The sequence below is a fragment of the Hypomesus transpacificus genome, unplaced genomic scaffold (genome assembly GCF_021917145.1).
Source record: "Hypomesus transpacificus isolate Combined female unplaced genomic scaffold, fHypTra1 scaffold_27, whole genome shotgun sequence".
Classification (NCBI taxonomy): Eukaryota; Metazoa; Chordata; class Actinopteri; order Osmeriformes; family Osmeridae; genus Hypomesus; species Hypomesus transpacificus.
In genome coordinates this window covers 1,713,680-1,737,484 of record NW_025813796.1, presented here as the reverse complement: position 1 = coordinate 1,737,484, position 23,805 = coordinate 1,713,680, and the positions used below count along the sequence as shown (strand labels likewise).

Genomic DNA, 23,805 nt, shown 5'->3' with positions numbered 1-23,805 from the left:
TTAACCTGTTCCTCCAGTTTCTGTGTGGGTAGCCATTTGTCTACGCAGGACAGGTAAAGGAAATTGTAAGGAAGAGAATACAGGCAACAATCATGGTTCAATAACTCAGTTTACCTTAAATCGATGTTGTATTCGTAAAGAAAGGATACATTGTCATCTTGGAGAGTTGGTGAGTATATCCAATATTGATAATGTTGATAGGCTAATGATTCAAGGATTAAAACACACCTGACCCATGCGATTCAGGTGGATCTCGTAGTAAGCTAGTAGCCAACATGGACTCTAGTTTTGCTACAAAATTGTAACTAAAACTAAATCTAGAGACCAATGTTTGTGTAAAAAAAAGGAATACTTTCTGGTCGTGCTTTGAGTTCGATTTGAAACTTTCTCTCGTGTAGTGATCTTAAAATGAATAGTTATCTTGGAGTATTTTTTCAACTTTATACGCCTACTTGCTACATTGAATTACTATAAAGGCTAGCCTACGTTAAAGTTCATTAATTAATTTTGATATCACAGTTTGCAATGCCAGGGGAGAAATATGGCCATTGCTGGCTGCGCTATAAAAACAAAATCCAGCTTTTTCGTTTTTCCGTTTTTTACACACCTTTCACCTTTGAGTCAAATGGTGTGAACTCAGTTTGTCGGTAACTTGACAGCAGCAGATTTAGCCTCATAAGATGATAACTGTCATTACTGTATGTGTTAGCTGAAATGTAATGTGATTTTGAATAAGTGATGAATAGTGACTAAAAATTCCAAATTGGGCTTTCCATTTCCCTGTCTAGAATAGTAAAATAAAATTACCACCAGATTGCCACCAACTCCGATTTCTTCAGGTCTAAAAAGTTCATATGGAGCTAATAAGGCTGACTTGATATAGGGTGACAAGCTGACTACATGGCGGCAAAGTCACCCTCAGAAAAGGCCAGCTGCACCAGTCTGATGCCTGCCAATAGGAAAATCAAACTCTCTCTATGGAAATGGATGCCCTTTAAAGGAATGGCTTTTATTTGAATTTCACCTGTGAGTCAAATGGTGTGAACTCAGTTTGTAGGTAACTTGACAGCAGCAGATTTAGCCTGTAGACAGGGATGATTGTCATTATTGTATGTGTAAACTGAAATGTCACGGTTTTGAAAAAAGTGACGAATAGTTAGAATTCCAAGTTGGCCTTTCCATTTCACTGTCTAGACTAATGAGCTAATCAATTTGTGTACTCCCTTTGTATTTCCCAAAAATATTGTGTCATCAAGTCAGAGAAGATGTAGCCGACTAATTATTTCACAAAGGAATGGAAGGATCATTTCCTCAATGGACCTATTCATTGAGTATGAGTGTCTCCGTAAGGCACTTCAAATGATGAGTCCCGCTGTGAGGAACCTCATTTAGGTGTTGAACTCTGTTGGGTGTAGCCTACAGGAGGTAATGCACTGTGTGTAGGATAGGGGATTTTGAATTAAAAAGACAAAAGTGGTGGCGACACCTGGAGTAAGCCTTGCTAGGATAGCTCAGTGGAGGTGGGATGCTTTCCGACTGAGGAAGCAGTTTATTGAAATCATTGGCGACTAAAAATGAAACCTGTTCCCTGCTGTCTCATGACTGGGCTGAGGGCTGGCGAATGTTAACAAAGATGGCGGAAAACAGGCCTTTGTGTGTGTGTCCCCTGACTCAGATTACAAGTCAGGCAGGTTTGTAGCGTGACTCCTTTTGAAGGTGCTGAATGCTATCCCTCTCGCCCCCTCCCCCTCTTCCTTGTTGCCAAAGTGCTGCCTTAAGCCAGATGCCCAAACCTGTTTGCTGGAACCGTCTAACCTCGCGATAGTTATTTAAAAATAACACTACGGCGTGGGTCTGTTTTGACCACAGGACAATCGAGGGTGGGGCACTAGTTTTAGATGATACCGTGAAGTTTGTTGTTCTTCACCTCCTACGTGACTTTCATCAATGTCAAGTAGGTAACATGTTTTGGGATTGAGGTTCAGGCCACAGTAATCCAGTTAGCTGAAATGTAATGGTTTTGAATAAAGTGATGAATAGTTACCTAGAATTCCAAGTTGGGCTTTCCATTTCACAGTAACCCAGTAGCATTTATTGCGGTGATTTGTCAGATTTTAAGATCTTTAGGGGGGTGGGGATACACTATCTACTCTTTAGAGAAGGGTATTTGATGTTCTGTGCTCTGCCAGGACATTTGATTGTCAAACATGTCATTTAACTAGTCATGGCCTTTTGTAAACAGGTCCATCACATACACACACACACACACCTCATGGGGTTATCTCCACTGTAAACATGTCCGGATAAAGCACTTTTAAATATATACATTAGTTTGAGATGCATGTGTGTTTCCTGTCTTCATAAATATGAATACAAATAGTGGATTGGTGTAAGCAGGGTCTGGTGTGACTACCTAACTCACCAGACAACTCATTCGAAATCAATTAGCAGTGAGGAAGTCATTGCTGGTCAGGAAGAAGGAATCAAACCTCAGTTTTCTTCCATCAGAGGACCAAGGATGTTATCAGTTAAACACATGACTCTTTATATATTGAGTTAAAATGTGGGAGTAATGTTGCATTGCTTCACAGTTTTCCTACGCAAACAAAGGTGTGTCAGTTGAGAACCCAGCGGTGTGTACAAAGCCTATTTTAGGTGTGTAGGCTGGATCTGATAGGCTGTCACAACCACTTCAGTCAAACCAGTCTAGCGATACTACTCCGGCGATATGAGGGTTTCCCATGTCCATTGTCCATAGAGTTCCCAGGTTCAGTCGAGGACATTTCCGACCACTTTAAAATATTAATTCAATGTTGGTGCTTTGTCACGACGGGTCAGCAATCTTTTATTTCTGTTACTGAATGCACTATCCCTGAAAGTGTTACATAGGCTAGTTCAACTGTGGCCTTAAAACAAAAAGCTATGCCCTTGGTTCATACAGCATTCAGTTACTAACATGCCAGTCTGCCCTCTGTTCAACACCTTGAGGTTTCAGTAGTTAAAGGTGAACCATATCAAACCTGCTAATTGGCAACAAAAAAAACATTACTTGTCAACCACGGTCTAACAGACCACTAGAACCTTGTTGGGAAGATTCATACTTTCCAGATGCCGTGTTCATTAAATACGTTTTAAAACACAGCAACGGTATTTGTTTTTGTCAAACTGAGTGATGGCTAAGAGGCGACTTGCATTTTCTTCTCACTGTAATGTGGCGTTGTAGCATTGTCAGCAACAGAAGGGAGGAACAGTGAGGAGATTATGGTTCTGGTGATGATGGCCAAAAGCTACATACCATACATATTTACCTCTTACCCAGAGACACAGGTAGGGTAGGGTACTGGACAATGGAAATTGTCAAATCACCTGCAGATTAATAACGTTATGAATGTTGAGTCTAACTTGTAGAGATCCATTCTCCTTTAAATTACCACTGCCAATTGCCACTACCCTCCATTTACACATGTATTTTTATGTACATGTTCCCTCAAGCCCCAAGGACCATTTTGACCAAATTAACTTTGGAACCCTCTCTTCCACCCTCACTCTTGTTCCTCTCTTCCTGTCTCTCTGTCTCTCAGTGCCTCACGCCTCACCATGAGTCGCCCGCGATCAGACTCCCAGGGTTCCCTGGGCCCCGACGATGAGGTCATGCCGTATAGTGACGATGAGACGGATGAAGAGTTGGAACCAAGCTCAGAGGGAGATGGGCCTCCAGGGGCCCCCCAGGAGGAGGAACCGAAGTTGGGCGGTGAGTTTAGAACCTGGAATCCAGGGCCCACCTTCGAAAGCAGGGCTGGAGTGAATGTTGTACTGCCCACCACCGCATGTTGATCTTAAGTTATGGATACTCTGAGACGTAGAGCTCTGGATTTTTTTGGGACCCCGCAACTTTTTTCTTACCATTTAAAACAATTTGAGAAGGACAATTCCGAGTGAGGAACGGAGGGGTAAAATTTGTGAGGAATGGAAGGGTAAAAGAGGCTGCTGTAAATTCGACCCTTCAGTTCCTCTCAGAATTGCGGTTGTCTCTCAATTTTCTTCCAGAGCTGTATGTCAACACTCATATCTCCTCTTTTAATGTGTCATGGAGGTGTGGGTTACGTCTCTCAGATAAACTTGTTTGAAAAGTTCAATTTCGGTCTTTTTCAGAGTTTGGCTGGAAGGTCAAGGCTAATGACAGAGACTTTTGTAACCTGCCCGAATATCAGCATAAAGTCTTCCTGTGCTTCAAGAAGAGCAAGTATGCAGTAAGTTCAAGTACAAATCCTTTCTTTCCCCCTCGTTAGTGGTGGTGGGGTGAAAAGGAGCCTGCTCTGAGCTTTTATCCAAAGCAAATATTCACCAATCACACAAAGGGCCATGTTGGAGTAATAGGTGCTGTTTGACAAGGTATTTTACAGGTGCAGTACCAATGGACCATACACTGCCAAAAAGTTGTTGGATGTACTTTGGGTCCGAGTAATGAAAAACATTTTTTTTCTAAATGTCTTCATTGTGAACATGGGGCTTGCCTTATTATAACTCACTACATATACTAGCCTGTTTCACAGTGTGCTGGGGATGGTCAGCCATGTTAGTGGAGAGCTGTTACCCTGACGTTCTGGTGATGGACGGCCTTGCGTTGAGTCGACGCTTTCGGGGCATCGTGGGGGTGTAAACGGATCCCCCCCGGGGTGTGGTGACCCATATTAAAGTTTCACATTATGGGGGATTCAGGTCAGGTGGCCGTCTGTGACCAGCGTCCCCACTTCCTGTAGAGACGCACCTTGCGTTTTTCAAGTGGATCTACTGAAATGCATGCTGTGGTGAAATGTGTGGTTGAAAGGGTGGCTAGACAGGATGTGACCTGTAGCGGATGGCCACGCTGCTCCTAAAGCAGCACTCCTCCACACCCTCTTGCTCCCGTTAGATGCACTTATCACTGCCACCGGTGTACACGTCGCTGGACACGGATAAAGACTGTGCTCGTCCTCTTACGGTCACTGACCCCCCCCCCCCCCCATACACACACACACACAACCACACACAGACACGCCACCTCCCCTCTCCCTCGGGTGGTATCAGATGTTGTGACTGTCGTTGGTTATGCAAATGACCCTCGGCCAGCAGTATGGAAACTTCCACTCGGCCAGCAGGGTGGAAACTTCCACTCAGAGTAAGAGCTAGGGGTGCTGAGGAAAGGAGACCCTGACCAGAAAGCTAGGCTCCTGTACATGCATCTGGGTATACTCCTCCCATTCTCCCCCTTTAGCTTCACATCTACATCCGAATCTGAATAGTGTTTAATCGCCAAGTTAGTGGTCACAAACAAGGATTTGACTTTGGTGGGCAGGTGCATTCAGTAAACATAATAAACAAGATACAAGTCAAATGTTATCTTAGTTATTAGTTTGTCAGGAATTTCAAGCTTGGAAGTTCCTAACATGCAGAGCGGGGACGTTAAAACGGCACGTGTCTTCAACCGTTGAAATAAAAGTGTTTCTTTTGTTCGTCTCGCCGTTCTAACTCAAGTTTTCTTGCTTCTGTCCGCAGGGGAACGCAATCAAGACGTACAAATACAACGCTCTCACTTTCATACCTCTGAATATGTTTGAGCAGTTCAAGCGGGCAGCCAACCTCTACTTCCTCGCCTTGCTCATCTTGCAGGTCAGCTCTACGATGAACACAACCCGTCCTGTCCAACGACCCAGCGTTTAAATCCCCCTGGTGCTTGTCACTTATGCTCCTCAGTGACAGCCAGACAACTGAATCATAGATTCGGCTGTTTTAATACCGTAATAGTATTTGAATGGTGATTGAAATCCATGACGCGGTAGGATCTTCGTCGATAGATGGGCGTTTGTGTCCCGCACAACTGAACAAACAACGTCTAATCTGACAAGGAAGCCCACTGTTATATTTTACAACTCGTCATAGAATTGTTTTTCTTTCTTTCTTTTAAGGTTTAGATATTGACTTCCTATTTCCTTCTCCTCCTTTCCTTCTCCACCAGATTATTCCGCAAATCACCACACTGCCTTGGTACACCACGTTGGTACCTCTGGTTCTGGTGTTAGGCATCACCGCCATCAAAGACCTGGTGGATGATCTGGTGAGTGCCCATAGCCGTGCCCTTCGGCCATCTGACTGGAAAGGGTAACATTAAGTAACGCGCTGCACTTGCCTATCTGAAGTGTGTGCCTTGCGGTCGTTACTGCATGTTTTGGATGTGTCGTTGTGTGGACTGATGTGGTCATGCTTTTCCTCTGCTACTCTGATAGGCTCGCCACAGGATGGACAAGGAAATCAATAACAGGAAGTGTGAGGTCTTACTGGATGGCAGGTAACTTATTAACCAGATAGGCTATGTTTCGTGATGTGCTCATTAGCCTGTAGGCTTGCATCATTAGTGAGCAAAAATCTTTACTAAACATGACGCAACATGAATCTATAAAGTTATGGGCTCAAATGTTGAGTCAAATGAGTCACAGGCAGAAACTGAAAATGGTAGGCATACAACAAAAAATGTGTTGTCTTTGTTGTAAACCAGGTTTCAAGAGTCAAAGTGGAGAGACATTCATGTCGGTGATGTGGTTCGCCTGAAGAAAAACGATTTCATTCCAGTAAGATCCCTCATTTTTACAGTGCTAATGTGTTTCACTGAAAGTGCCAATCTAACTTGTTCAACTTACCTAACTTAAATTTTCATTTAGGCTGACATTATGATGCTGTCGAGTTCCAACCCCAACAGCCTTTGCTACGTAGAAACAGCTGAACTAGATGGGTAAGATGTTTTTCGTGTACATTTATGGCAATCATTTATCAGCCCGTAGATTTGAGCTGTCGTTTCTTTGTGTGCGTTTGTAAATAGTTGTTCTTTGATCAGATCAGTGTGGACATAAGGGGATGCCTGCTTTTATGATCTGGGCAGATGGGGAATTATTAAAAATCTAATAAAAATAGGGACTTGTAACAATTAGTCTGGTCCAACTTGATAACAATCGAAACATCTGCTTATCGAAAATCACATTCTGTGTATCGGCTTTGCAAACTCGATTGATGTCATGATTTGATCTGCACATGTTCTCCTTTTATGTAGGCCATAAATGTAAATGGGCAAATCCTATATAATGACTATCCATGAATGTATCCATTCATACAGGGAAACGAATCTGAAGTTCAAAATGGGCTTGAGAGTTACGGACGAGAGATTGCAGGAGGAGAGCCAGCTGGCCAGGTTTGACGGTACGTAAATATGAGGTTATCACAGCCAGGGGAACAGATAAGCTTTCTTGATAATTAGTGTTTACATGTGTGGTGGGAAACGAAGGAGGTTGGATTCTCTTCTCCTCCTAGTTCTGTGTAACCTAAATCTCACAGGACTTGCTACAAAAGCCGTTTGGGATGTAATAATGATGTTGTGTGATGGCTCAATTGCTATTTAAACATCTAAGTCAACTCAAATGTGATCCATGCAATTTCTACAGACTGCTCACCACGTCAACCACAATAGTAAATGAAACCATGTTTTCCGTAGTGCTTTTTGTGATTGAACATCTACCCCTGTCCTTTCTCAATCCCCAGCCATGATCATATGCGAGGAGCCCAACAACCGCCTGGACAAGTTCACAGGAACCATGCGGTGGAAGAAAGAGAGCTATCCCCTGGACCTGGACAACATGCTGCTAAGAGGCTGCACAATCCGCAACACAGACGAGTGTCACGGCCTGGTCATCTATGCTGGTACACACGTGCGCACACACACACACACATAGACACGCTTGTCTTGGCAGGGACACGGATAGCGTAGCCTCTCTCATGACGTTTTGGAATAAACAAACCCTGTTGCAGGTGCTGATACCAAAATTATGAGGAATGGGGGCAAGACCAGGTTCAAAAGGACGAAGATTGATGAACTCATGAATTACATGGTGTACACGGTAAGTTGTGTTGATAAACCTTGTTCCACGTCTTTGCAGTTCCTCATGAGACATTGCCAGTCATCTATGGAGTCATCTCACTGTGTTGATTCACGTCTCGAATGAACCATTTAGATCTTCGTCCTCCTCATCCTGGTATCATCTGGCCTGGCTATTGGACACACCTTCTGGTACGAGGAGATAGGCAGCAAGGCCTGGTATCTATATGATGGACTGGACCAGGAGGCCTCATACAGGGGCTTCCTCAGTTTCTGGGGCTACATCATCGTTCTCAACACCATGGTACCCATTTCCCTCTACGTCAGGTGAGAACATTGACACCACAGTTCCCCTGACCCATCGCCGTCACAAAGAACGTTCTTTGACCCCCCCCCCCCCCCCCGAATCCCTTGTCCAGACTTTTTTCAAACCCACCGGGCCCCATAAAAAGCGTCCGTTTTATCCTCGACCTGGCCAAAAGAATCCAATCGTTTTCTTGTGTTTTGCGGACGGGGTCTAGTGTGGAGGTGATCCGCCTGGGCCAGAGCAAGTTCATCAATTGGGACTTGCAGATGTACTACGCCGAGAAGGACACGCCGGCCAAGGCTCGCACCACCACCCTCAACGAGCAGCTGGGCCAGATCGAGTACATCTTCTCGGACAAGACGGGCACCCTCACACAGAACATCATGGCCTTCAAGAAGTGCACCATCGGAGGCCGCACCTATGGTTCGACCGCATTTCCCCCCTCTTTTTGCATTTGTTCCGTTGACCTACATCCCCCCCCCCCCCTTGTGTGACTGGATTCATGTCAACTCGTGTTTCCTTTGCAATTTGGCAGGAGATGCCACAACAGAGACGGGCGTGTCTCTAGAGCGCGGCAAGGTGAGCCAATCGAGATGCCGTCGTAATCGCTCCCTTTGTGTCGTCTACTTCCAATGCATCTCCGTCTGGCTCAGGCATGACTCTGACAATAGCATGACGGGTGTTTTTTGTTGTTGTTTTTTTTCTCTTGTGTCTGTCCCGTCTGCAGCCGGTCGACTTCAGCTGGAACACTTACGCAGACCAGAAATTCGACTTCCTGGACCATTCCCTCGTGGCTTGCATCCGCTCAAAGAAGGACAAGGACACTTTGGAGTTCTTTAAGCTTCTGTCCCTGTGTCACACTGTCATGGTGGAACAGAAGGAAGGTGAGCACGTGAAGCCCACCCCGCACATTTACATTTCGTCATTCAGCAGACGCTCTTATCCAGAGCGACTCACAGTAAGTACAGGGACATTCCCCCTAGGCAAGTAGGGTGAAGTGCCTTGCCCAGGGACACAACGTCATTTGGCACGGCCAGGAATCGAACCAATAACCTTCTGATTGGTTGCCCGATTCCCTACCCGCGCAGCCATCTGACCCCCCCACATCAGGCCCAATATCGTGCACTTGCATTAACAAAGTACCTTCCGACGTTGATATAGTTGTAGCGTCATCTGCCGTTCCAAAGGTTAACCCGTCGTCCTCTCCTCTCGTTCTCTCAGACGAGCTGGTCTACCAGGCGGCGTCGCCGGACGAGGGCGCCCTCGTCACCGCGGCGAGGAACTTTGGGTTTGTGTTCCTGTCCCGCACGCAGGACACGATCACCATCAGCGAGATGGGGCAGGAGACCACCTACGGGATGCTGGCTCTGCTGGACTTCAACAGTGACCGCAAGCGCATGTCCATCATCTGTGAGTTGCTACCGCGTCTGACACCGATGGCAAAAGGAACCTCCTTTTTTTTTTTTATCAGAGTTTACACTTGGTCCTATAGCGCAGGGACTTTTCCCACTGTGTAGACGGGACGGATTTTTGTAGTTCCTGTGCATGTATTTATTTATTTTTCTACACCCCCTTTGAGGATAAAAAAAATTAAGACTTAACTCGACTCTACTCCTCTGACAGTGAAATTCCCTGACGGACGCATCCGATTGTACTGCAAAGGCGCCGACACTGTCATGTATGAGCGTCTGCATCCCAACTCCAAACACCAGGACACCACTCAGGCTCATTTGGACGTGAGTCACCTCAGGAAAAACCCCTCGGGTCTATTGACCCACAGTAGTTGAATCCCGAAACGACATGAATCATCCATAAAACGTCCAGATAGTTAGTGTGATAACCATGCCCACCCCCCCCCCCCCCCCCCCCCCTCCCTCTCTGCTGCAGGTCTTTGCCAACGAGACGCTGCGTACCCTGTGCCTGTGCTACAAGGACATCAGCCAGCAGGACTTTGACTCCTGGTCGAGGAGACACAAGGCTGCCAGCGTGGTCATGAGCAACCGAGACGAAGCCCTGGACGAGTTGTATGAACAGATCGAGAAGAACCTGATGGTGAGATCTACGGACGTGTATGGGCTTGTTCCTCCTTGCTTCATTCCGGAGGGAAGCTTACATTCTTCCAGGCTTGGGAACAACAGGTCTCTGTGTTTTTGTGTCTGTAGTTGATTGGCGCCACAGCCATCGAGGACAAGCTGCAGGATGGAGTCCCGGAGACCATCGCCAAACTGGCCAAGGCTGACATCAAAATCTGGGTCCTGACTGGGGACAAGAAAGGTATGTGTCGGTATCCGTGGCATAAAATGTTTGTCTCTGTTAAATTATATGAACTGGACAGTTAGACTACAGTATCCACCTATGTTTTGCCATCATGTATATTTGTAATAATACTTGACTTGGCAAACATTTCCCAAAGATTTTCCTCTTTATATTGAGATTGAGACCATTTTCTTGTTCTAGAAACTGCTGAGAACATTGGCTACTCCTGTTCGCTACTGACGGACAACATGCAGATCCACTATGGAGAGGATGTGAAGTAGGTTTGAATGTCACTTCCGAGCTGGGGCCAGTTTTGAGAATGCGGGTACTGGGATTATCTTGTGTCTAACTGCGTTCCACATGACTGCGTGGGACAGTGTGAAGCTGACCAGTCGCCAGGCGAACCGCAGGAACAATCCACTTGCCAGCGGTCTCAACCGGAAGAAGGTGCAAGAACCGTTCTTCACGGAGCCTGGCAAGAACGCTCTGATCATTACCGGAGGCTGGCTGGTGAGTGCGTCTTCCATGTCCTTTGACGGTTGTTCTTGCTCAGTCATGTCCCTGTAACCTCCCCCCTCCCCCCACTCCGCATCCATACCCGCAAATGCAAACCATACACTCACACACACACACACTCTGGGGACTGGATCCCTGTCTCATCCATTACTAAACTCATGCTAAATCTGATACGCAATAATCACACACACACACACACACGGTGTCCACGTCGTGCCGACTAACGCACGTCTACCCCGCCGCCGTGCTGTCCCCCCCCCCCCCCCGTCCTCTCGCAGAACGAGATCCTGTACGAGAAGAAGAAGAAACGCCGACGGCTCCGCCTGCGCCGACTGGGCAAGAGGCCACCGTCCGCCAACCCCCAGGACGGCCAGCCCATCGACGACTGGGAGAAGGAGATGCGCCAGGTGGACTTTGTGGACATGGCGTGCGAGTGCGAGGCGGTCATCTGCTGCCGCGTCACGCCCAAGCAGAAGGCCAACGTGGTCAGCCTGGTGAAGAAGTACAAGAAGGCCATCACCCTGTCCATCGGAGACGGCGCCAACGACGTCAACATGATCAAGAGTAAGAATTCATTTGGATATTACATTTATGCATTTAGCAGACGCTTTTATCCAAAGCGACTTCCAAGAGAGAGCTTTACAAAAGAGCATAGGTCACTGGAGAGAGTTGGAAGGCCAGCGTGGGCTGTCATACACCCAGGATGTATACGAGTTACAAATTAAAACAACATGAACCACAAAACAGATATACTTTTTTTGTTGTTGTTGTGGTTGACACTGTCATTTTAAGTACTGTAAATGTAGGCCTATACGTGAATATGAACTTTCCACTCGTTGGATTCCAGCGGCAGACATTGGCGTGGGGATCAGTGGTCAGGAGGGCATGCAGGCCGTGATGTCGAGCGACTACGCCTTCGCCCAGTTCTGTTACCTCGAGCGCCTCCTGCTGGTGCACGGACGCTGGTCCTACATCCGCATGTGCAAGTTCCTCCGCTTCTTCTTCTTCAAGAACTTTGCCTTCACCCTGGTCCACTTCTGGTACTCCTTCTTCAGTGGGTACTCCGCCCAGGTGAGGCTAACTCTACGGGTAGCGGAGGGGGTCATATCCTTAGCAGCTCGGAACACTTTTCTATTAGCTCAGTGCGTCACCTGTAATACAAGTGCACGTTTTGTATGTGTAAGGTTTTATTTGCATGGTCGACTGGCCCTGGAATGAGTATAACTTAACGCTGTCCTTTAACAGTTGGGAAATATATTTGGCTTGTTTTGCTGAAAGAAATGTGTCCCTTCCTTTCTCAAGGTTGCCTATGAAGACTGGTTCATTACACTGTACAACGTCTGCTACAGCAGCCTTCCTGTCCTCCTGGTTGGCCTTTTGGATCAGGTAAGACCGGCTCGTCCAGTGGCCCAGAATAAACAAGCAACACAGCAAGGCTGGATAAATAACACTTCGGATTGCGATGACGCCTAAGATCCGTGTTCTGTTTTCTCTTTACACAAGGATGTGAATGATAAACTCAGTCTCAAGTTCCCCAAGTTATACCTCCCGGGCCAACAAGGGGCGCTCTTCAACTTCAAGAACTTCTTCATCAGTCTCTTCCATGGGATCTTCGTGTCTCTGATCACCTTCTTCATCCCCTATGGAGCCTTCCTTCAGACCATGGGGCAGGACGGAGAAGCTCCCTCCGACTACCAGTCCTTTGCTGTGGTTACGGCATGCTCCCTCATCATCACGGTCAACCTGCAGGTAGTTATGGCGATACTTTCTCAGGAAGTAAAAAAAAAAAAAAGACACTTTACCCAGAGCGTTTCAGTCCAGGAAACGAGACCGTGACCTCTAACGGGTGTATTAAACGTCCTCCTTCTCCTATTCTCTCAGATATCACTGGACACATCGTACTGGACGTTTGTAAACTGCTTTGCGGTCCTCGGTAGTATAGCGATATACTTTGGGATCATGTTTGATATCCACAGTGCGGGAATTCATGTCATCTTCCCTTCGGCCTTCACGTTCACTGGTGAGCATGTGTTGTGTTTTGCTTTCAAATGACCTACGCTTCAGGCAATGATTTGGGTTTATCCTCCATGCTCTTGGAAACCCGGTGCTGGCCACAGATACTAATGATGAACTGCGAAGGCACTAAAGCACGTGTTTCTAAACAGGAGTGGCCTCCAATGCCTTGAGACAGCCCTACCTGTGGCTGACCATCATTCTGACTGTGGCCATCAGCCTTCTACCTGTCATCTGCATTCAGTTCCTTCACAAATCCATATGGCCTTCTGTAGGGGATAAGGTAAGGCCTACTTTCTTCTCACATAAAGACTCGTTTCGCTGACGTCGTCCAGAGACGACCCTTTATTTTTGTGACCTTCTTCTTTGGATCCATATCACGGGGCTGGGTGTAACGTGGTTTTATATAAAAAACATCACTTCCAGGTCCAGAGAAACAGGAAGAAGTATGAGATGGAGGAGGAGGAGGAGGAGAAGAAGAAGAAGAAGCCCACTCTGTTCCAGCGCGGCCGGCAGTCCCGTCGATCCGCCTACGCCTTCTCTCACTCCAGAGGCTACGCTGACCTCATTGCGTCTGGCCGCAGCATCCGACGAAGGCCCGCTATACAAAGAGACCCCCAGGACAGCATCAGGGAGGTTCCTCAGAGAGAGGCCGAAAACATTTAACGGGCTGGCCTTATAGGCCTTAGCCCACCCTATGAACAGACTTTAACATGGAATGACACACTGAAAACCACATGTTTAATGGGGGTGGCCTAATATTATTGTATGACAATGATGCTTAACTCAGGATTATAAGGATTTTCTTTTGTCTCCCCCTTATGGACTATTGGGGAATAGCTTGTTACTGGTGAAAATACATTTTGTTGGGTGAGTAGAGCAACCTGTTCTGCTTCCGAATAATGTGAAATATGCCAGCTATGCAATGTTTTCAGTACTTTTTTAGCTGAAATTGTAAACTCTTTATTTAAAATTGTGTATAGTACAGGCATATATGTGACCCTATGGACTGTAAATTGCTTACTTGCAGAAGGGTGTCATAATCAGAATTTCTGAGGGCATGATCTCACTGTAGTTATTTTCCGTTTTTTTTAAATTGTTCCTTTATTCTGTCCTCTGCTAAATGGAATTTCAAACATATTTTATTTAAGGAATATTGATATTTTAAAGCAAAACAAGTTGTCTACACTGACCCCAACAACTCAGTTCCTCTGGACAATATTATCCATTACAACTTTTTTCTACCCAAATTACTCAAGCTGCAAAAACGTCTCAAAAAATATTTTTCAGCAAAGTGTCAGTCAGTTGTGTTCTGAAGTCCGTTCTGTCAACCCTCTTTAGATTGTGCATGGTTTTGTTATGAGACTAATGTTAGTAAATAGCTATGGCAGTAGTTTGACATGGCCAAAATGAGAGAAATTAGCACAGCTTGAATGTGTCAGTTAATTTGTCATTTTTTGCCACAATTTACTGTTCTGATATCTAATCCGATCATGGGCCAAATATATGCAGAAGACCAGCTGCAGTTTCTCTTAACATCATCTTTAATGTCATAACCGGTTACAAGATATGATATGGTTCTTTTTTGTGATTAGTTGTTGTCTTATTGGAATTCTGGAACAAAGCTGTCAGGATGTACACAATGTGGCCTTAACTTTTATAAACTTTTTTTGTGTACTGATGTAAAATTACAAGGAATAAAGGCAGACTTAATGGTACACTTGTTTCTCTGAGTGTCTGGATGGCAGCAAAGAAAGAGTCAATGTAAGTTGTTTGATTGCAGTAGGCTACAGTTTTGTATTTAGTCTTTACGTCACTGACTATCCATTGACGGCAACGTTAACAGCTGTCGTGTGATCAGCTGAGCAGAGAGGATCTCTGCAGAGGGTAAATATCAAAGCGTCTTAGAATTTTCTAGACGTACTCGGATATAACAATTTTATCAAGAAGTTTGTCAAAAAAAGGATGTTACTATAGAGTCATTTGCCGGTAAGTGAAATTTATCAATGGACGCATAAAGCCATTTTTATAACCCGGAAGCGACGACATTGCAGGTATTGCTACATTTGCTAGCTACACCAACAACATTCGTTTAGGTATGAGAGGGTCACATGACTGTCGGGGGATATAGAAAATAATGGACACATTGAGTTGGGGAATATGTTTTGAAAAACAAATGGGATTGTATATTAAATAACATATTTACCTTGATTCAACTTGAATATTCACCCCATATGGTTTAATTTTGTGTCACAACAGTAAATGCAAACTGCGCCGCGGGACAGCCCGGCTTTTTGAATGAAATATCCCAATGTCAGAAGCGAGTTAGCTTGAAGGGTTGCTTCTAGCTAGCTATGTTGTTAGCAAATTCTGTATGTTTACAAATGTATATTCGCTGTCCTTAACTACAAGCACACACCTATATAGCCATACCATTGTAATTTCGTGGTTTTCAAGGTGTCGTAGGAGTTCGTATCATTTGCAGTTTTTCAATTCACCAGCAATGAAACGTAGCTAGTTAGCTATCTAGCTGTAGCTTTCGACGTTATCTCGAATCTAGCCAACCAGTTCGTTCTCCAGAGCAAATAAGCTTATTGTGGGAGAGTGTCAGAGGTCCAAGCTCAGTGTCTTTAACATCAACCTACTCAAGGACTTAGCTGCCCAACATTCTGCGTCTATCCGCACAATAGTGTGTGTATTGCATTGCAACATGCCACTTGATCGTTAAAATGTTTTCATGCATCATCAAACACACCACCACCACTCGGCTGTAATCAAGACGAGACTGGCATACTGTAACTGATTATTACGAGCCAATTTCGCTGTCTTAAATATCATAAATTAGAATATTATGTGGAGCAACGGAGTATGGGTACAACCTGATATGTATGAACCTGAGGTCTTTGGGCGAACCAGCTAATTTAGGCTAAGATTGGGAAGACGACATGTTCTTGATCACTGCTGTTTCAGTAGGCCTGTTTTATCATTTGAGTCACCTCTGACAAGAACCCATTGCCAGTTGGTAATACAGAAAGGGTATATCCTCAAAGCAAGACAGCCCAAACTGTGACATGTCCTAATGTGTAGCTGACACACAAGGCCATATCATTTGAAGGGAGGTTTTCTACATGCTACACTTTGGACTATCACACCAGGTTATTTTTCCACATGGCAGTTCACGCTCTCACAACAAAATGAGTTAAAACCACGTCTTTATTATTGTTTGCCCAATAATATAAAGTGTTAGACGGTTTGGCTCTACAGAAAGAGAGATACAATGTCATGTAAGCCAGGATGCAAGCATCAACGGACCCTTATCTCACCCTAAAGATTTTGCCAAAGCGTTTCTGTTCATACCTCCCGAAGTCTGTCAGATGAACCAATAGCATAACCATAGATTATTTGGGTTCATTCCACACTTTGGTTGGCTGCACAGTAACCTCAATCTACGGACCAACCTCCACACGACTAGTGTAGTCTTCTGCTTTGGCATGTGTGACTGTGTATTGATTCCTTTGAAAGCCTGTGGATGGATTGGCAGCCCACACATTGAAAGCTGTGTGTCTAACTTGCTGTTCAGACTGCAGAGAGGAATCCCTTCATAAAGCGACTGAGATTGTTTTTGCGTTCGTTGTTCGCGTAGAAGGGTCAAATATCAGGTTTTGAGAATGAAGCTGTTGCAGATTGCGAAGATGAAAGTGATGTTTCGAAGGTTGAGGTTCACCCTGAGAAGGCATGAATGTACCAGGTATTGTGCTTCCCTCTCTACCATACTGCACCAGACTGTTGTGTTCATGATGCTTTGGCTGTAGGAAGCAATCGTGCTTGTTTGCTCGGATATGAAAGGAAAGGAAAATGTTGAAGGAATTCAGACTTGGCTGGTAGAAATCTTCCTATCTCATCATTTTTTTTTTAATAGCAACTGGGATGTCACCTGTTGGTCGAGAGACTGATGACCAACTGCCCAATTTAACATATTCCTTCATTTTATTAGCCTCGACGTGTATTTGCGTAGGCTGATACATTTCTTTTGTCAAAATGTCCTTTACTACGAGGCTATAGCTTTGTGAGGACTGTTCATGCTATCACATTATTTGGCATGCTCATGACTAATGCAGAAGAGCCACTGGGATGAAATCAATATGGATTGCATAACACTGACATAACTGATGTTCATGTAATTAGTTACAAAGAGGGTATGCCAAACAGGGTTGTCCTGTTTGGATGTTTGGCTCGGTTTAGGGAAGGGTCTCATAAGCAAAGTGTTGAGAGGGACTGAGTGAACAACTGAGTGTTCTTTTTGAATTCATTGGTCAGTGTTTGGGTCTTTTAGTTTTGAGGGGGCAAAAGTTTTTCTGTCGCTGTAAAGTAAGTACGTTTCTTAGTTTTAGGCTACAACAAGAAGGGTGTCAGATCTACAACAAGAAGGGTGAATCTGGGTTCCTCAGGCCTGTCCCCCACTGAAATGATCATCTTGTGGGATGGTTAAGATGCATCCTAATAATCACTGAGGTCTGACAGGCTGAGATTACAATCTCATTGCGATTACAAACTCACTGTTTAGATGACCCCTGTGAATTGATTGTCGAGGATAAAACTGGTGACTGAATTGATCTTAAACTACTCTAATGTGCCAATAATTCCTGTCGCTGACCCTAGTATTCCGACCATGTGAACATGAGCTGGCTGGCGCGGTTGACTTGTGTCGGGAGTTTCGACACGTCTCTTGCGATCGTGGCGTGCCTTACCGAGTTTCTCACTCGCCCACTCGCTCACCCACTCACCTGCCTCTTTTCTCTCCCTCTCAGCGCAAGAGAAACCATGTCGGGAAACAACTTGGTTCTACCCATAGTGCTGTGGGGCCGCACGGCGCCCACTCACTGCATCTCCAGCCTGCTGGTGATGGATGACCTGGCCACCATCATCACTGGGTGCCACGACGGACAAATCTGCATCTGGGACATGACCTCTGACCTGGAGGTAAGATATAAGACAGAGAACGACATGTGGGAGAGAGGACAATATTAAACCTGCAGCCTCTAACTGAGGGGGGGAAAAAGTCCAAATTCAATCTGCATGATCAGGTATTATAACGGGGACATTATCGACATGGAGTTGCCATGTCATGTCATGACCTGTCATTTTACATGTTAACACGCCGACGTGCTGTATGCAGATCTGCCCCAGGGCCATGCTGTTTGGCCACACTGCCTCCATCACATGCCTGTCCAAAGCCAGTCCAGGCAGCGACAAGCAGTACATCGTCAGCGCCTCAGAGAGCGGGTGAGTAGTGAGCCTGACCGTAAACACACACACACACAGAGCGGGTGAGTAGTGAGCCTGACCGTAAACACACACACACACAGAGCGGGTGAGTAGTGAGTCTGACCGTAAACACACACACACACAGAGCGGGTGAGTAGTGAGTCTGACCGTAAACAAACAAACACACAGAGCGGGTGAGTAGTGAGTCTGACCGTAAACACACACACACACAGAGCGGGTGAGCAGTGAGCCTGACCTTAAACACACACACACACAGAGCGGGTGAGCAGTGAGCCTGACCTTAAACACACACACAGAGAGGGTGAGTAGTGAGCCTGACCGTAAACACACACACAGAGCGGGAGAGAGGACACGAATAGTGTTTCTTCTACGTCACCAGGTGAAGGTTTAGGAACAAGAAACAGGTAACAGGGACTGTCCAAGGCAGGGTTGTCTGTGTGTGCGTGTCGCGTGTCGCTGGCGGGTTCTCCCTGGTGAACCGCGTGTGTTTTGCGCGTGCAGGGAGATGTGCCTGTGGGACGTCAACGACGGCCGCTGCATCGAGTTCACCAAGCTGGCCTGTGCCCACACCGGCATCCAGGTAAGGCCTCCCACATGGTGCCCCCCTCCCCCCCATGCCCATCCCCCTAAGAGCATCGCATGGAGAATGACCCCACCCTCCCCCATCTCCTCTCCCGTCCGTCCGTCCGTCTCCCCCAGTTTTACCAGTTCGCCATCGGGACGGAGCGCGAGGGCCGCCTGCTGTGCCACGGCCACTACCCCGAGATCCTGGTGGTGGACGCCAGCAGCCTGGAGGTGCTCTACTCCCTCGTGTCCAAGATCTCCCCCGACTGGATCAGCTCCATGAGCGTCATCCGCTCCCACCGCACGCAAGGTCAGCCGATCGCCGGAGAGGATGCCCGGATGTTCCGTCCGGCCTACCTCTGGTGGACATAGGCCCCTAGGCGTAAAAACCAGCAGGCTCGGAGGTCCTTAAATGGCAGTGCCGTTTTGGGTTTTGTGTGCTTAAACAAAAATCCGTTTCTGTGACCCCTTTTACAGAGGACACCGTGGTCGCTGTGTCGGTCACTGGGATACTGAAGGTGTGGATCATCACCGCTGACGTCAGTAGGATGCAGGTACCGTGCCCCTCCCGAAACGCCACGCCACACTCCACCATGCAGGCATGTGACGGCAAGACAAGACTTCAAACTTAAATATACGCCCGCGCGCGCGCGTTTGTGTGTGTGTTTAGGACCTGGACCCTGTGTTTGAGGAGGAGTCCAAGCCCATCTACTGCCAGGGCTGCCAGAGCATCTCCTTCTGCACCTTCACACAGCTGTCCCTGCTGGTGGTGTGCTCCAAGTACTGGAGGGTGAGCCGCCCCAAACGTCTTCCCTCACTGCCCTCCTCATGCAGATCACCCACTCAGGAAGACCACGTCACACACGAGAAGATAACCCTCGCCTCACGCCCTGTCGGCGAAACGCCCGGTAAGAGTTCTGACGTTGAGCCCGCGCTTGTGTGTGTGTGTGGCAGGTTTTGGACGCGGGAGACTACTCCCTGCTGTGCTCGGTGCCCAGCGAGAACGACCAGGCGTGGACAGGGGGCGAGTTCATCGCCGCCGACAAGGTCATCGTGTGGACGGAGGACGGCTGCAGCTACATCTACAAACTCCCCGCCAGGTGACACGGCACACAAAGCCCCCCGTCTGGATTGGACGTTGTCGACGGGATCGTCTTTGGGGCCCGCGTGCGTGAGCTGACCCCCCGACCTGTGTGCGTGTGTGTGTCTCCCCCAGCTGCCTGCCCGCCAGCGAACACTTCCGCAGCGACGTGGGCAAGACCACCGAGGGGTCCATCCCGCCTCTCGTGTACAGCATCGCCGACCGCTCCGACAAGCAGGTCAATCCCTCTCCCCGTCCTCCTCCCCCTCTCTTCAGCCTCCCTCACTCTGTCACACGCTCTGGTACGGAGGGGTGCAGGAGAGCTGATCGAGGAAAAAAAGAAAGAAACAAAAAAAGATCAGTTTTCACGTCACGGAGGCCCTTTTTAAAACCCGCAACACTGCCCCCCCCCCCCCCACACACACATTTGAATTGAGCATGAATCGGTTGTGGCAGGTGCCATTTGACATAACTAGCCAGTGCCATCTTTTTTTTAAGTATCATATGTTGTTAGTGAGTGTTCTGTTTTGTCTTCATGGTGTATTTGGTGTAATTTCTTGAGGACTTCTCTAGCCTGTGTGTGTGTATTAATTTGCTGTCTGTGCTTTTTGTGTCGATTTTGTTCCAATTCTTTTGATCTCTGTCTACTGTCAACCCCCCCCCCCCCTACTCCCCACACCCCACCCCCACCTCGGCCCCCGGGGCCCCGCCCTCAGATTGAGGGGGGTGGTGAGGGGGTAGACATGCTGTGCCTCCCTGCCAACGAGTGCGACTTGGAGCTCTACATCCCAGAGCTGCTATACCACCACCAGCCTCTAGAGGCACCAGTAAGCCCCAGTGTACAGCAGGAGAGAGGCGCACTCTCTGGCCGACCACAGGGGGCTCCTCACGCTTCCAGTCGGGTTCAGTCACGGGGGGGGGGGGGGGCAACGGGGCGGAAGGGCTCGGACACATGCCCCGCTGCATCCCTTCCTTTTGTTCCAGCCACCGTTTTGATCCACAAATTAGCATGCAAACCAAATTCTAGAATCTCAGAACTGGAACGAATTGGAAAAGGTTTCGCCGGACAAGTTCCTTTTGGATTTGAGGCGACAACACTTGTGATGACTCTCCGGTTGACTCGCATGACGTTGTTTATGCTGGATGTCGGTCAATCCAAATCCCACCGTGTCACAGTGTCTCCTAAACCCGGTAGCGAACTGAACAGTGATTGGAAGCCTCCAGAGCGACGTGTGGTGTGCGCGCCTCTCCGATGCTGTCTGATAGCCAGTTCCCACAACTCTCATTGGCTCACCCTGGTTCCATGCTCTTCCCACTAAACGCTCTCCAAACCATTTTACCCTCATTTTATCTTCATATGGGAGAAGATGCATGCAAAGTCCCAAAGCTGCTTTTCCATGAGACACAAATTGCCCCGTTTTTTTCAGATGATCAAAAGCCCAGATTTGCTGCTGTAATAGTGAAAGATATTGTATGATTTAGACGTTCTATTGAGTATTTTCCCCCCAAACTGTAATATCAATGACCCAGGAAAGGGTCAAAGGTGACCTATTGCTCATCCTAGGACCTTGTCGTTGAAGCCGTGGAAGAGAGATGGAAGCTGTGCTCGTCGTGTTCTCTGTGTGGCTTCTCACTTCTCCTTCCTTTGTCTTAACGATCCAGAAAGCGACTCTGGAGTCTTTGTTTCAAATCTTACGGCTGTTTACTTAAAACCACCAATCAAATCTGATTGGTGGTTCAGAGACGAGTGCCTCCATGGCTTGAGTGTGCGAGTGTGCGAGTGTGCGAGTGTGTGTGTGTGTGTGCGCGACTGATTCGACCAAGAGGTTGAACAGGCAGGAAAAAAAAAGGCTAAAGCTCTTTGGTGGCACTTTGCATTAACCCTGTGGCCATCCGGGGATGCTCAGACAATCAGACGTACTCTCACATTCTCACACGGGTGCATAAAGCGCAGCCCGAACCCTTCAGCGGCCTGCTTCACATATTCCTGTGCACTCACATCGGCAGTCGATACATGTACACGCGCACGCCTTCTTCCTCACGAGCCTCTGAGCACGATAGGAAAGACACACGCCGGCACGCGAGAGCGCACGCATCGTCTGTGAGTGCCGCATTCACGTGCGGTAAGAGTCTCCCGCCATTTTGGAACGTCGAGGTGAGACTGACCCCCGCCCTCCCCCCCCCCCCCCCCCCCTCCACCTCCCTCTCGATCTCAATGTCCAGTCACAGCACTCAACGCCCCGCTCATGACCTCTCTGAGCATCCCCCTCACGTCAGACGACTCACCTAACCACAGAGGCCACCATCACCCACCGGGGGGGGGGGGGGGGGATCTGCTGCCTTCCTATCCCTTTCCGTTACCGTGACAATCACATTTGGAGCCCTAGCATTTCCTGGAAAGAAGGGGGAAGAAAAAAAAACACGGGAGGCCTCGTTAGCCTGTTGGCCACCGTGCCTTTTTCTTTATTGCAGGTACACAGTTGTCACGGGTAAATTGGTCTCGTGAAAGACCACGGTCCTGCATAGAAAAGGTCAGGCAGTGAAGGACCATTAACCACGCACATCCTTATATCGATATCCAGTCTCCGTAGGTTTGTGGCAAACGAAAAGCAGATCCCACGTTAAAGACCACTGTCGTCCCTAATGGGGTCCCCCAACGTTAGTTCTCTCTTTTCAAATGTTGTAAAGCTTGTTTTCTGTCAAAATGATTCAATGCCTGGCTACTCACTGAGTTTAAATGGACCCCTAGTTAAGATGAGGTTATTGCATGAAAAATAACGTTCAAGGCCCTTGAGCTGTAAACAGTTCATTCAGATGTTCCAGCTAGACAAGAGTAAATGGATGGGATTTCTAAAAGCTATAGAGTAAACTGCACTTCCCGAAGCATGATATTCTGTCCTCTGCAAGCACCTCCAGCCCCCGAGCAGACAGGTTGTCTGTTTTATATCCCTGGTAAGAACAAGCCTTTGCTCTCCTGCTCTCATTTTCACCTTTGACCTCCCGAACAATCCGTGTATGCAACTCTGAAGTGTTTGAAGTCTTGAAGGTCATGTTTGAAACCCGATATTGTCATAAAGACTGTTGGTTTGAGCTCCACAAAAGCTTTTTAGCACTAAGTCAAACGGAGTTCAGATGACAATAGTGCTACAAACGTTTCTGGGAAAGCTCTTCCATAGTTCTAGATAGCCCCCCCCCCCCCCCCCCCCCCCCCCCGACACGCACCATTTTCCTCTCTGGCCCCCTTCTGCTATGCTGTGTAGAGCTTGTCTCCCCCCCCCCTTGTCCCCTGTCCCCAGATGTGGTGCTAACACGGTCTGCTCTGTGCCCCCCCCCCCCCCCCCCCCCCCCCCCCCCCCCCCCCAGCTTCTCATCTGCCCCCCGGTGACGTGCTTCTTCTACGGCCGCCGCGAGCCCTTCCACAAGCTGCTGGTGCAGGGGGACTCTGCCGGACGCCTCTCCCTGTGGAGCATCCCCGACGCCTCCCCTCCGCAGCCCCCGGCCTCCGCCACAGGTAGGCCCTCCCTCTCTCCCCCGAGTCCTCACACGGAACACGTCCAACACGTGGAGTCAGGTGGTTGAACGGTGAGGGAATCGGGCTTGTAATCTGAAGGTTCCCAGGTCAATTCCCGGCCGAGTCAAATTACTTTGTGTCCTTGAGCAAGGCACTTCACCCTAATTGCCTCAGGGGGAATGTCCCTGTACTTACTGTAAGTCGCTCTGGATAAGAGCGTCTGCTAAATGACTAAATGTAAATGTAACCCCGTGCTATTGTGTTTGACGTCTCGAGTGTGTGTTGAGGGACTCGTTTTATGCCGACCCGTTAATGCCTTCGCTTCGTCTGCCGATTGTTTGCGGGGGTTACCCGTCCATCACTAGGTGGTG

At 47.6% G+C, this 23,805-nt stretch overlaps 2 protein-coding genes across 3 annotated transcripts; both read left to right on the top strand.

The window, feature by feature from the left end:
• Positions 1-24: 24 nt before the first annotated feature.
• On the top strand, positions 25-14,710 carry atp8b1 (ATPase phospholipid transporting 8B1). Its single transcript, XM_047014878.1, has 28 exons — positions 25-169; positions 3,582-3,751; positions 4,153-4,250; positions 5,536-5,649; positions 5,996-6,094; positions 6,264-6,325; positions 6,533-6,605; positions 6,696-6,766; positions 7,145-7,227; positions 7,567-7,725; positions 7,834-7,922; positions 8,037-8,227; positions 8,422-8,630; positions 8,743-8,786; positions 8,935-9,091; positions 9,429-9,617; positions 9,831-9,943; positions 10,095-10,259; positions 10,370-10,481; positions 10,665-10,740; positions 10,841-10,973; positions 11,258-11,543; positions 11,827-12,050; positions 12,282-12,365; positions 12,483-12,728; positions 12,861-12,999; positions 13,145-13,275; positions 13,419-14,710. Exons 2-28 carry the CDS (start codon positions 3,598-3,600, stop codon positions 13,656-13,658), a joined length of 3,741 nt encoding a protein of 1,246 aa, XP_046870834.1. The 5' UTR covers positions 25-169; positions 3,582-3,597; the 3' UTR covers positions 13,659-14,710.
• Positions 14,711-14,824: 114 nt separating this feature from the next.
• Positions 14,825-23,799, top strand: LOC124463250 (WD repeat-containing protein 7). 2 transcript variants are annotated; one of them, XM_047015077.1, is made up of 10 exons: positions 14,825-14,981; positions 17,801-17,972; positions 18,169-18,275; positions 18,780-18,858; positions 18,978-19,152; positions 19,320-19,396; positions 19,513-19,632; positions 19,797-19,942; positions 20,059-20,161; positions 23,287-23,799. In XM_047015077.1, exons 2-10 carry the CDS (start codon positions 17,814-17,816, stop codon positions 23,500-23,502), a joined length of 1,182 nt encoding a protein of 393 aa, XP_046871033.1. In that variant the 5' UTR covers positions 14,825-14,981; positions 17,801-17,813; the 3' UTR covers positions 23,503-23,799. The 2 variants fall into 2 exon arrangements, with proteins under 2 accessions (XP_046871033.1, XP_046871034.1); XM_047015078.1 differs by having other exon boundaries at positions 14,830-14,879.
• Positions 23,800-23,805: the final 6 nt, after the last annotated feature.